Source organism: Pseudoliparis swirei, chromosome 13, assembly GCF_029220125.1.
Source record: "Pseudoliparis swirei isolate HS2019 ecotype Mariana Trench chromosome 13, NWPU_hadal_v1, whole genome shotgun sequence".
Taxonomy (NCBI): Eukaryota; Metazoa; Chordata; class Actinopteri; order Perciformes; family Liparidae; genus Pseudoliparis; species Pseudoliparis swirei.
This window is the reverse complement of record NC_079400.1, coordinates 2,018,341-2,032,282: the sequence shown is the minus strand read 5'-3', so window position 1 is coordinate 2,032,282 and position 13,942 is coordinate 2,018,341. Positions and strand designations below refer to the sequence as shown.

Genomic DNA, 13,942 nt, shown 5'->3' with positions numbered 1-13,942 from the left:
ACCGACTTTATAATGTTACTTATATGCATCTATAGACCTCAACTAATGTGTGGGTCCTGCTTCATACACATCTCTTGTTGTTACGCTTGGGGCTGTGTCAAAATCAAATAGTAAGGATTCATTTAAATTCATACTGTGAATCTAAAATGAAAAAAATTCTGGAAAACGGCGTCACAAAAAACAAAACAAACAGAGACCCTACTGTCTGGCTTCATGTCCCGCCCGCCATCACGTTCTCTGCTCCGATTGGACGAATCTTCGGACGTCGCCCCACCTCGTTGGTCCGCCGACATGCCACTCAAACCCAACACGGAAGTGCACGAGGAATCGGCAGACAAAAACAAAAGATAGCAGTGCCACTAAGGGATTAAAAACACCATTGCGGATGCTGAGGGTTGCTCACAAGGTGAGTTCGATCCACCACATATAAACACGTCTCCAAGCGGCCCTGTTTGGTTTCATTAGTTACCTGAGAAAGACATGGTTTAACGGGTGACGAGCTTTAGGTAACAAGCCTACGCCCCTGCGTCAAACAGTGGGTCCGGCTGCGTGTTTCTAATGTTCCGACAGTTTATTTTAACCACGCCGTCGTACACAAACCATGTGGTCTTTGAATGCATCTCATGGTGGATTTATGTCCAGCTGTAACACGTTTCGGCCCCCTGACCCAATGGGCCTCAGGGATGAGAAGCTGCTGGGCAGCCTGACTGAATAATGTTTATGTTTATCAATGTTGTGACTAAAAAAATGCTAATTCATTATTTTATTCATAGTACACTGTATCTGTGCAGCTGTTCAGTCTCCGCTGTTCTAAATGACCCCTTGCTGACCTTTTATACTCAAAGTGGCCATGGGAGGAGGAAAAGCTTATATATATATATTATATATATATACATACATATATGTTTATATATATTATATATATATACACATATATGTATATATATACATAGATATAATATATATATACATATATGTGTATATATTATATATATATATATTATATTTATATATATATTATATATATATACACATATATGTATATATATACATATAATATATATGTATATACATACATATATATTATATATATACATACGTATATATATATCAGTGGCTTTAAGCTCTGGTCGTCTGGCTTCAGGTGTTCATTGGTTTGTCATGTTTACCTGATTGTTTCACTGTTGCTGCCCAACCAAGGATGGGTTACATGTTGTTGGCCTGCAGTCAGCAATGGACCAGTATGTTTTTAAGCATATCAAACCTTTTATGATGATAAATATGTTGTTTATTGCCTTTCAGCAAAACCATCAAGCTACAGGAGGCTGTTATTAAAATAACATGTCTGTATATTTCAATTAATTCAATACAGTAGTCATTTAAGTTTTATTAAATGCTTTTTTTTCAGGTGAAATGTATAATGGTCAAACCTCTGTTTGAACTTCAGTTAGATCCTTCTGATTTTTGTTATTGTGGTCAAAATTATAAAATATCCATATTAATATTAATATTGTGGTTGTGATTTTGACTTTATCAACCAGTCATAGTTGTAAAAAACTACCAAAAAGTATCCCCAAAAAACAATTAGGACAAATACAAAGTCGCTTTTTCTAAGCTATCAGCCACATGTGGATGTAACTCAACATGTCGAAAACAAAACTCTTCTTTATGTTCCTAACCACTTTAATTAAGCGCATGCCTGACAGACTAAAACAATTAATGTTGCTATTTAAAAAATATATATTTTCAGAAAAATGTCAACTAAGGATGGAGGAGTAGGAAAAAATGGTCAAGCTGTGGCCATGTCGCCTGAAAGAATGGCCACCGACAAAAGCAGAGAGAACCAGAACCAGCGTGAAGTCGAGGCGACGGGAAGCTCAGCGGACACCAGCAACACGGCAACAAACCTGGCTTTGCTTAAAGCGCACTCTCTGGACGTGAAGTTCGACGTCGGAGAGGAGTATGATGTCATCGAAACCATCGGCACAGGCGCCTACGGAGTTGTTTCATCTGCCAGGAGAAGGGACAACGGTAATCTTGATGGAAGAACTCACTTCATCTGAGTTCTACACTGTCCTGCTGTGTCGTTTTCACTGGAGCTTCTCTACATTTCACAGGCCAGCAGGTGGCGATAAAGAAGATCTTCAATGCTTTTGAGGTGGTGACGAATGCCAAACGCACACTGCGGGAGCTGAAGATTCTCAAGCACTTCAAACACGACAACATCATCGCCATCAAAGACATCCTGCAGCCGAACCTTCCTCACTCGGCCTTCAAGTCTGTGTGCGTACCTTGGTGGCTAATAACAACACATGCACGTTACTCTTCCGTCAGAACAACTCTGTTTATTGAGAAAGTAAATGTCTGGAGACTTTGGAGATTTGGATGTAAAAATGTGATGTTTACTGAGAGAATCTCACAGTTATAGATATTTCTTTTAGATATATTACATAACATGACATGTCATTTAGCAGACGCTTTTATCCAAAGAGACTTACAATAAGTTCATCAACCAAGAGTACAAACTAAGAACAACAAGAATACAGAAAGTAACATTTCCTCAAGAAAGTCAAACTACAAAAGTACCATAAGTAATACTATAAGTAATACCATGAGTAATAACACGAGTAATACCATGAGTAATAACACGAGTAATACTATAAGTAATAACATGAGTAATACTACGAGTAATACTATAAGTAATACCATGAGTAATACTATAAGTAATAACATGAGTAATACTACGAGTAATACTATAAGTAATACCATGAGTAATAACATGAGTAATACTATAAGTAATACTATAAGTAATAACATGAGTAATAACATGAGTAATAACACGAGTAATACTATAAGTAATACTATAAGTAATAACATGAGTAATACTATAAGTAATACTATAAGTAGTACCATACGTAATACCAAAAGTAATAACATGAGTAATAACGAGTAATACTATAAGTAATAACATGAGTAATAACACAAGTAATACTATATGTAATACTATAAGTAATAACATGAGTAGTACTATAAGTAATACCATAAGTAATAACATGAGTAATAACACGAGTAATACTATAAGTAGTACCATAAGTAATAACATGAGTAATACTATAAGTAGTACCATACGTAATACCATAAGTAATAACATGAGTAGTACCATGAGTAATACTATATGTAATACTATAAGTAATAACATGAGTAATAACATGAGTAATAACACAAGTAATACTATATGTAATACTATAAGTAATAACATGAGTAGTACTATAAGTAATACCATAAGTAATAACATGAGTAATAACACGAGTAATACTATAAGTAGTACCATAAGTAATAACATAAGTAATACTATCAGTAATACCATAAGTAATACCATGAGTAGTACTATAAGTAATACTATAAGTAGTACCATAAGTAATAACATGAGTAGTACCATGAGTAATACTATCAGTAAATAAGTAAGAGCCATTTCAGTGTCACTGAAGTGATAATCTGTGTTTTAATCCAGATATAGTCTGAAGATGTGTTTTTAGTCTCCGTTGAAGATGTAGAGACTTCCTGCTGTCCTGATGTCAGTGAGGAGCTCCTTCCACCAATCAGGAGCCAGGACAGCAGACAGTCTGGACGTAGTGATGAGCTCGATGTGACGGGGTCACGAGTCGATTGGCTGTCGCCGACATCGTGCTTCACGTCGCACCCTTCTCACTCTTCCCGTGTGTGCAGGTACGTGGTGCTGGACCTCATGGAGAGCGACCTGCACCAGATCATCCACTCCTCCCAGACGCTCACCTCGGAGCACACGCGCTACTTCCTGTACCAGCTGCTCCGCGGCCTCAAGTACGTGCACTCCGCCAACGTGATCCACCGCGACCTCAAACCCGCCAATCTGTTGGTGAACGAGAACTGCGAGCTCAAAATCGGTGACTTCGGCATGGCGAGGGGACTCAGCCTCCACCCGGAGGAGTCCCATTCCTTCATGACGGAGTACGTGGCGACGCGATGGTACCGCGCTCCAGAGCTCCTGCTGTCTCTGAACCACTACAGCCTGGCCATCGACTTGTGGTCCGTGGGCTGCATCTTTGCGGAAATGTTGGGGCGCAAGCAGCTTTTCCCCGGGAAGCACTACGTCCACCAGCTCACGCTCATTCTGGGCGTGTTGGGCACGCCCCCCGAGAGGTTGATCAGCACGATAAGAGCGGACCGCGTGCGCGCCTACGTCCAGAGTCTCCCGTCGCGGTCCGCCGTGCCGTTGGCCAAACTGTTCCCACAGGCGGAGGCGGAGGCTCTGGACCTGCTGGTCGCCATGTTGCTCTTCGACCCGCGCGAGAGGATCACCGTGACGCAGGCGCTGGAGCACCCCTACCTGTCCAAGTACCACGACCGGGACGACGAGCCCGTCTGCGTGCCCGCTTTCGACTTTGAATTCGACAAGCTGCCGATAAACAAGGAGCAAATCAAAGAGGCGATTTTGATGGAGATCCAGGACTTTCACCAGAACAAACAGGGCTGCCGGCAAAGGCTGCGGTTCCAGCCGTTGCCGAGGGCGAGCGGCGCTCGGCCCTCGGTCGTCGGCTTCGGCAAACCCGAACCGGCTCCTCTGGCGCGAGCGGCACAGATGCAGCAGCAAATGAGAGAAGTGGAATCTGGACAGCAGCGACCGGATTACGCGCCGGCAGAAGGGAATCTCACTTTCACAAACCAGATGCAGAGCTTCCATAAGCCGGCGTCCCTTCGAGCGGCCGCCCCGCCTCACGGGACCCATCATCTGCCTCTTCTTTCGAAAAGCGAAAGCGGCCCGGTCGACGTGGACATGCCGAGCGCCAACTCGGACAGCGGTCAGCCGGAGACGATCGACTTGACGACGCCGGTGTCCAGTCAGGACGCTCCGTTGGAAACCATGCGAGAAGGAGAGGTGCAGGAGCAGCTGAGTCGGAGTCGGGCTCCTCTGAGGCGGCCCGGGACCCAGGCTCCCAGCTCTGTTCCTGGGACACCAGCACAGACCACGGCGCCCCTCCCCACCGCCGGGCCGGGCCTGCGTCTCTCTGTGGCTCAGGCCCAGTCTCTGTCTCAGTCCCTTTCACAGTCACTGGCCAAGAGCGCCAGGCTGCCCCCCGGTGCCGGGGAGGCAACCCGGAAAGAAGGAGCTATTTCAGAGGACACTAAAGCTGCACTTAAAGCAGCGCTGTTGAAATCAGCTCTTAGAAATAAAGCCAGGGGGGGTAAGTTCACGCTTTTTTTCCCCCCATCTCCACTTATATCATTGCCATGTCATTATTTCGACGGCCTTCATCAGAATCGCGTCTTGTCGTTGCAGACGGGGGTACGTCTACGCCGGGCGTCGACGCCGGAGCGGGAGGCGGCGCGTCGTCTTCCGTCGCGGATTCACGTCGGCCCGTCACGGCGCAGGAGCGCCAACGAGAACGAGAGGAGAAGAGGAGGAAGAGGCAGGAGCGAGCGAGAGAGAGGGAGAGGAAGGTGAAGGAAAAGGAGAGAAGAGAGGGCAGGCAGGGGGACTCGCTGGGCGGGGTCCTGCTGAGCGACGACGACAAGAGCCTTTTGCAACGCTGGACGAAGATGATGGACGGGCGGAACGACGGAACTCCCGAGAACGACGGAGCGAAGAATCGGGATTGCGGCGTGAAGTCGCACCGCGGGGTCGCGGCCGGCGACAACGCCCGAGGAGCGCCGAGCAACAACGCGGGCGAGGAGGCCGGGGCCCACGACGGGTTAATCTCTCGAGTTAAACCCAACCGGCAGGGCGTGTTCCGGCCTCCCGGCGCCCAGCAGCCGGCGTCTCTTTTCTCCATGAGCCGGAGGAAAGCTGCCGTGGACACGGTCGTCGCCGCGAGCGGAGGGATGGACGTCACGACCGCGGCGAGCGGCTTCGTCGTGAAGAACGACGCGCTCGAACCTCAGGGCGAGAGCAACGGGCAACGCGGTTTCAACTGTCTGGGGAACTGGAACGGGCATCAAATAGAGACGAGGCCGCCGCCGCCGCCGCAACTACCACAGCCAAACAGGAAGCCGCCGCCGCCGCCGAGCTTCCTTCAGCTCCAGCCTCAGAGTCAAACCCAGCCGGAGCCCCGCCCTCTTCCTCTGGAGGGCTTCTTGAGTAAAGCTCCCACCTTAACCTCCGGAGAGACAAACGGGAATATCGGACGCCACCACAACCCCCCGACTGCAGCCGAGAAGCTGTGTCCGTCCCTCGGAGAGAAGTCGGGGCCGCAGAGCACGCCGCCGCTCTGCGGGCCCTTGGGGGTCCCCTCACCGCGGGATCCCAGTTTGGGATTCACCGACACCGGGCGGCACGGGCCCCCAGGCGCCCCGGACATCCACACAGTCACACTGCAACTCTCAAAGTCACAGGTGGGCCTCACTTGTTGAAATATCATATTGATTTTTTTTTGCAGCTAGCATGTGACCTGAATGAAGCCATGAGTATTGATCCAAAAGATTATTGACCCAATCCCCCCCCCCCCCCCCCCCCCCCAGGTTGAGGACGTTTTACCCCCGGTGTTCTCGGTCACCCCTAAAGGCAGTGGGGCTGGCTACGGCGTGGGCTTTGACCTCGATGACCTTCTCAACCAGTCGCTCACAGACCTGCAACACTGTGACCGGGACAGGTAATAATAATAATATTAATACATTAATTTTATTCACCTTTCAAGGCGCTCAAGGTCGCCGTACAACACATTAAAAACAGTTCAAAGGATGCACACAGTTAAAAAAGCAGAACAGTTAAAAAGCAGAACAGTTAAAAAGCAGAGCGACCGAGAGGGGAACGCGTGGCGGAGGCCGGCCTCAAAGGTGAGTTTTGAGGTGGGTTTTGAATAAAATGATTGAGTCCATGTTTCTGATGTCAGGGGGAGGAGTTCCAGAGCGGCTCGAGGCTTATCGAGCGTGAGCTGGGTTTCTAAGACTGTCTGAATAAAAGATTCCTGCCTAACTTGTACCCATTTATGTCAGACTATTAGCTGGTAGTTAAGATGAAAAATGGGCTCTGCAGCCGTACAGTAATTCTGGGTCACCGACGGCTAAAATGTGATTCGACCGTGCAAAGCTGTCTCTCTTGTGTTCAACCCACACCTACGAGGTGAAACATTGCTCGCCGGCCGTGCCCGGTCGCTGTAATCCCTCAAAATATACGATGTTATGTCGGTTGACCCACTAAGTGCAAACAGCCGGTCTCACCGTCCTCCTTTAGACTTCCCGTCTGCCCTCCGCTGATTTAGTTTTAGCCGACAACTGCTTCCTTATCATAATTACATTGTGTATTTCTTCAAGTATCAAAGCAGTAAAATGTGTTTTGTGAGCGCTGAGTAAGCACCTGAGGGGCGGCTGTGGGGTCAGGGGGTCGTCGGTTCGATCCCCGCTCTCCCCATTAGTTGCAAGTGGAATGTCCATGAGCAAGGCACTGACCCCCCAGTTGCTCCCCGGGTTCTTCACTGCAGCCCACTGCTCCTTCATCACTAAGTATGGGTTAAATGCAGAGGATACATCTCGTTGCCTGTGTACCTGAACTCTGCAATGACAATAGATTGAATCCAATCCACTGAAAAGCTGCTGTTTAACTACTAAAGACAAGATGTCACCTACTCTGCAAAAAAGTCAACCATCAGGGCATGGGAGGTTGAGTTTCTACATCCCACTGAGCTATGATTGGCTTCCAAACTCGTGACTCTCTCATATGGACACGTCCTAGACGCGGGTTTAAGGTGAGCTTGGTGTAGATTCGTCAGATGAATGTTTAATAAAAAAAACAGCCTTCAAGTGTGAAACTCCGCCCTGAAGTCGTTCTGCACCGTGAAGCTCGACGGACACGTTTCATGCTTTATGTTCTCCTCCCTCAGTTACGACTCGGCGCCGCTCTCAGCCTCCCTGTTATCCGATTGGAGCGAGGTTCACCGCATGACTCCAGCTGATCTGGAGTCGCTGCAGCAGGAGTTGCAACTCGGCTCTCCCATGATCCTCTCTGATAACATTCCCCCTGATGCCTGACCTTCCCTGCCTGGAATTGACAGCTCTTGGGAGTTTTGTAAATTTTCACTTTTTTTTTTTTGCATGAATATCTTGAGGGAAGACTCATCAAATTTATTTAAACACCAGCCGTCTTTTTTACCGTTATGACATGCTGCGCTTTCTTTATAATAAAGAAACAACTGTGTCGTCACTGGTCTCCATTTTATGAACAACAGTAAAATAAGCAATTTAAAAAAGATTACGGCTGTGTAAGAGGCCACTTTAAATGAATTGGATATATTTTTTTTTTAACATTTAAACTAACAAAGCTGAAGTAATTTACATTCCACTGTAATGAAAATGACATGTGTACTGCAAAGTAGGTCATATTTATTCACAAAAAAAACAGGCTTGTTATTGATTGATTGTTCAAAGTCCTGATAATCGAAAATGTGTGTACTGGAGGCGGATACAAAAGACACAAATGAAGCTTTGGTACACAAACAACACGACACCAGTAAAACATTTCCTAACTCGGCCATCAGAAGTTGAACAGAGCGCTGAAGAATTAAAGAATAAAATTACAATTCATTGCGAATACAGAACAAATCTCAGAATTCTGATTTAAAGTACGACAATATCAAAAGTACTTATCTTTAAAGATCATGATGCAAAGTTAAAGCTCTAAAAATTAAGATTATATTACAGTTTAGGTTCCTTTTGGCTTCATGTGCACTTTTCTCGTTTTACTATTCATGATAACGTCGGTCAGACACGATTCATCTCATCCTTCACTTTTCTCAATTTTACTATTCATGATAACGTCGGTCAGACACGATTCATCTCATCCTTCACTTGGCTCGGTTTGCGTTCCACAGCTCGGCGTTCTACCTGTGAAGCAGAACCAGCAGCGCGGCCAGGCAGCTGACCGACACGGCGGCCCGCCCACCCCCCTCCCGATGAGCTCGTCCGTACAGACGGACCTCCGGCGCCGTGTCCCTGAAGAAGCTCGAGAAGCTGGTCAGCCGGCCGTAAACTCCGGGGTGGTTGGAGGCAGCGCAGCCCTCTCCGAAGCTCACCACCCCGGCCTGCACCCAGGTCTCATTCGCCATCTGGCAGACGAGGGGCCCTCCTGAATCGCCCTGAAGACGAGACGCCGACACGCACACGACTCATTCAGCTTTACGCCACCGGGAGGTGTCGAAGGGCTTCAGAAGGAAGGACTTTGTTTTTAAAGGATGGTGCACGATTGCAGAAAAGTAACAATCCAAGTCATTTACAATGCAGGTTCTTGGTTTCCTGTGTACAGTTATAGCATGCAAGGGTTTGTTGTGAATGTAAACACCACAGCACAAGCAGCTGATCCAACAGTACCTGGCAGGAATCCTTGCCGCCCTCCTGGTATCCGGCACAGATCATGTCGTACAGAATGTCCACCTGCTTCGTCGGATCCGTCAGGTACATCTCCTGACAGGAACTCTGGGAGATGATTGGCACCATCACCTGCTGCAGAGTACCGACACCTTGCAGAGGGACTGAGGGGAAGAGGGGACGGATAGAAGAGGAAGAACAAAAAGGAGTGAAAGACTTTATTTCTACAATTGTACAGGTAGTCAGTAAGCTTCGTTTGCTTTTATCTACAGTCGTCGTCATATATATATATACATATATATATGTGTGTATATATATATTTATCCCCAGGGGTAAAGTTAAAAATTATGAATGAAAAATGCTCAATATATACAATAAGATAGCAGAGCATATTCATTTGAAGAGAATTAAATAAAGAAAATGAATATAAAGTTTAAATTACTGATGTTTGTGTTCTCAAGATAACAACATTATTAATGTGTGATCTCATGATAACGGCATAACAAACTAGAACAGTTCTTCCACAGGGAGGCGAGCTGCTGCGATACATTTGCACTGAATTTTTTCAATTCAATTTATTTGTAGAGCCCATTTTCACAAATTGCAAATTCCCCTCAGAGTGCTTTACAATCTGTACACATAGACATCCCTGACCTTTGACCTTTGACCTCACATGGGATCAGGAACAACTCCCAAACAACCCTTCAGGGTAAAAGGTCAGAACCCTTGAGGAGAGAACAGAGGAGGATCCCTCTCCAGGATGGACAGGTGTCATAGATGTCATGTGACCAGAAGGAATCATTACACACTAATCAAAACACAGGAACAACACAATGAATATGACAGAGTGGATATATGTGTGGTGGGTACCATCGTTACCTCACAACTAGGGCCGGGGTTTGATTGGGTTTCATTGTGCGTTCTCTCCCACCGCCACGCAGCGCGGGTTCATTGAAGACACTAAATTGCCTGCAGGTGTGAATGTTTCAGCCCCGCAGCGGCCTGGAGAACTGTGCAGTGTGTACCCTGCCTTTGTCCAATGTCAGCGAGGATAATTATCAATAATACAAATTCATATCGTCAATATATATTGCAAATGTATGAAATCATACATGTAAAATTACAAAAACGAGCGTGTTCTCTGATCATAGCACAATTCCACTGACGGTTCAATAAACAAGCATATTTATTGATAACCCATCTTGTGAAGGACGGGCTTTTATAGTCCATCTGGGAAAGAGAAGAAGTCATATTCACTTTATTTCTGACGACTGTTCTTTATACCTTGACCTACACCGTTTTCCTCCTTCCTTAAATCCTCCTCCGTTTTTTTACTAGAAATCACGCCAGATTCCGGAATAAATACAGAAAACGGGCATTCCTGAAACGTTGAGATATCTGCACGTGTGCAAAGAAGATGTGAAGAAGTGAGCGAGCCTTACCGCCATTCCGCATGTTCCCCCAGCCGGTGACATAGCACGGCAAGCCGGCTGGGAACAGGGTGCCGGAGGCCGGCAAGCAGATGGGACGGATGTAATCTGACCAGTACACCGGGCTGGACAGCTGCACCAGCACCACATCGCTCCCGCTTTCTGGATCACTGTAACCGGGCGGGATCACCACCCGGCTCACGAAATGCAACGACTCGTACAGGTTGTAGCCGTGCAGCCATTGCCGGCCAGCATAGATGATGTAGGAGCTCACGTCGTAGGGACTGAAAGAAGACGGAGGGACAACACATGACACCTGAGTAATCGAGGGGTACTGAAGGTCTTGATGCCAGACAGGTGCTCCTTGAAATGGGTTTGAAGTTTACCATAATCTAGTAAAAACTACAAGTTTAGCACACTTGCAATCCCTTTATGAACTACATTTGAGTTGTTAGACTAACTCATTGACACAAATGCATGACCAAATGGGAAATAGTTCTTCTTGGTGCACAATTTTGCCATCGATTCAAAATGTTAACCCTCCTGTTACTTTCACATGTACTAACATCTTTTACCCTTTTTGACCACAGCAGTTAAAACCTCCAGAAAATGATTAGAATTAATATTGTTTCCCAAGTTTAAGTGTCAGGTACTTTATGTGTGTTTGTTGATACCTAAATAGCCCTTTAAATAAATAAAAAAGTTGATATTTCTTATACGTTTTACACAGTGAAAAACAGCCTGGGGTCAAATTGACCCCAAAGAACACCGATGCGTACAAGTTGTGTTCAGGACATTGAAAACACATCATTATGTGAATTTGGTGTTTTCCCCAATAAATTAGGAAAAGTCATGAAAAATGAAGCAAACAAAATGATGTCAATCATTTTTTTAGAGATGTTAAACATTGAAGTTGATGTTGATTATAAAAAAGGGAGGCAAGTGTAATTTTCAGCAGGCCGGGCTTTAACGAAACTACGAAGACATCCCGTAAAACGACTGGGGCTCACAGGAGAGCGTTCTTACTTGGGGAAACAATGAGCGGCTGAGAGGACCCAGCTCTCCGAGATGATGGAGCCTCCACAGACGTGACCAGATGTGCCTTTCTGGAGGCCGAGAGAGAGAAGGAGTGAGTCACCGCAGCATCACAAGCAAATCCCTCTCAGCAGGTCAGCAGGTCAACAAGACCTCGACTAAACCACAACACACAACTACCTGCAGGCAGGACTGGTGCGCAGTGGGAGTTTGCGCAGTGGGATTTTGCAGGGGGACCTACCTGGATATCCACCTGCCACGGCCAAGCCCCCTGTGTGGCATCCTCCCCTCCCACAATCCTGTTCTCCACGATCGTTGGCCGGCCACATTGTTGGGCGTTGGAAGCCAACATACCTACATGTAAACACGAATCACACATCTGAATTTGTTTCTACTCCAAGAGCCCAAAACACCAGGTGGACTGAGTTGGATCAGACATTACAGGTCGACAAAGAACCATGGACACATGCAGAGCCGCGACGGCGGGGCGAGGCGGGTTTAACGGGTTTAACGGGTCCAACTCACCTGTTACGCACCAGCAAACGGCATAAAACTGGAATCTCGGAGACATTTTGTTTTGGCTTCACAAATTATGCTCACTTCTGGAGCAGAGCCAACAATTAAAGTTATCTCTGAAGTCACCCAAAAAAATCTCTGCGAGGTTACATCCACCTTTCGACTCGGAGCAGCACAGGGAATAATAATGATTCTAAAAGTAAAAGATTACATCTCGTTCGGTAATCGCGTGTTAGGGATCCGGGCTGCCCGAGCAGGTCTCAGGTGAAACCCAGGAAACCGCCTTGATTACAAACAGATGGCCAACAACCGCGCGGGTACAACCTATTGTCCCGCCCTCCTGCTTCACGTGAGCCAATGGGATTTAGGGAACGCACCCGCAGACGAATCAGATTCTCCTCCTGAATTGGTCACAGGTAAACTACATTTTTCGTTTTTTCTTCTTCGTTTTTTTTACTAAATAAAATGAAACTCTCAGTCCGACAAAATGGGACTTTTTTTGTATTTTATAGACCTGCAAAAGTTTGTTCAGTCGTCAATCCCAGCCAAAGGTACGTGAGGCAGTGATTTATGATAACTGTGACGCCGAACTGTTTCCATGTCGCATTGAAGCATTACCTGCCGAACAGGGACGACCTGTTTCATGCAGCATGGTTTGTTTGGGTATTCATACAATGATGCATACTATGTCTTCGGTATTTGACATGTTCATCATATTAATGACTCGAGCAGATATGTGATTATTAATATACTGTGTTGTTAAGGCTAGTAGTATCAATTATTATGGCCGAGAAAATACTGCATATTTTGAAGTTACAGCTTGTCATAGCTTGGTCAGAGATTTAAGGATTTCTTTTGTGTAAATATAAATGATGATCAAAGAAAATAACCTCTCTGAACATGCAGTTTAATCTAATAATGTAATTATTTTTTTAGCATTTATGTTAAGAAAATACACACTTGACTGCCAATTGCTCATATTTATGAGCAATATCTACCAATGTTAAATCATAAAACATGTGTCAAGTACACTTTACCCTGTTTGTAGTGACAAGGATTGTTGCTAGTTGCTGCCTGCAGCTGGAAAGTATAAACCAGTTTAACAGGTTTATGCTTAAGGGAAAGTGGTTATTACCGTCGCATTGAAAATGCGGAAGGTAATGTTTTGATCGCCGTGTATTTATTTATTTATTTGTATGCGTGTTATTCGCGTAACAAAAAAAGTTGTAAACCGAATCGCATGAAATTTGGTGGGATGATTGGTTATTATCCGGGGACCATTTGATTAGATTTTGGGATCGATCGGGTCAAAGGTCAAGGTCAAGGCCATGAAAAGGTAAAAATCTTCTTGAATCGCATGAAATTTGGTGGGATGATTGGTTACTATCCGGGGGCCATTTGATTAGATTTTGGGATCAATCGGGTCAAAGGTCAAGGTCAATGTCATGGAAAGGTCAAAATCTTCTTTTTACCATAGCACGGTCAATTTTTATCCAATTGGTATGCAACTAATGCCAACATGTTCATAATTCAATGCCCAATCTTGTGATATGCGAAGGTATGCGCTCTACAGAGTGCCCGTTCTAGTTTATTTTGGATTAAGCCACAACATAAACCACCAGGTCAAA

At 45.6% G+C, this 13,942-nt stretch overlaps 2 protein-coding genes across 3 annotated transcripts; one reads left to right on the top strand and one right to left on the bottom strand.

Annotated features, from left to right (window-relative positions):
* The first annotated feature begins 27 nt into the window (after positions 1-27).
* Positions 28-8,173, top strand: mapk7 (mitogen-activated protein kinase 7). Of its 2 annotated transcripts, none has more exons than XM_056430209.1 (7): positions 28-406; positions 1,751-2,031; positions 2,118-2,283; positions 3,727-5,222; positions 5,297-6,369; positions 6,496-6,626; positions 7,854-8,173. In XM_056430209.1, exons 2-7 carry the CDS (start codon positions 1,755-1,757, stop codon positions 7,999-8,001), a joined length of 3,291 nt encoding a protein of 1,096 aa, XP_056286184.1. In that variant the 5' UTR covers positions 28-406; positions 1,751-1,754; the 3' UTR covers positions 8,002-8,173. The 2 variants fall into 2 exon arrangements, with proteins under 2 accessions (XP_056286184.1, XP_056286185.1); XM_056430210.1 differs by having other exon boundaries at positions 29-406; positions 5,318-6,369.
* Positions 8,174-8,332: 159 nt separating this feature from the next.
* zgc:92313 (uncharacterized protein LOC436869 homolog) lies at positions 8,333-12,591 on the bottom strand. The gene is made up of 6 exons (XM_056430221.1): positions 12,324-12,591; positions 12,040-12,152; positions 11,790-11,869; positions 10,776-11,047; positions 9,337-9,497; positions 8,333-9,104 (listed from the first exon to the last, which is right to left on the bottom strand). The coding sequence occupies exons 1-6, from the start codon at positions 12,367-12,369 to the stop codon at positions 8,850-8,852; spliced, it is 927 nt and encodes a 308-aa protein (XP_056286196.1). The 5' UTR covers positions 12,370-12,591; the 3' UTR covers positions 8,333-8,849.
* Between the last annotated feature and the right edge of the window lie 1,351 nt (positions 12,592-13,942).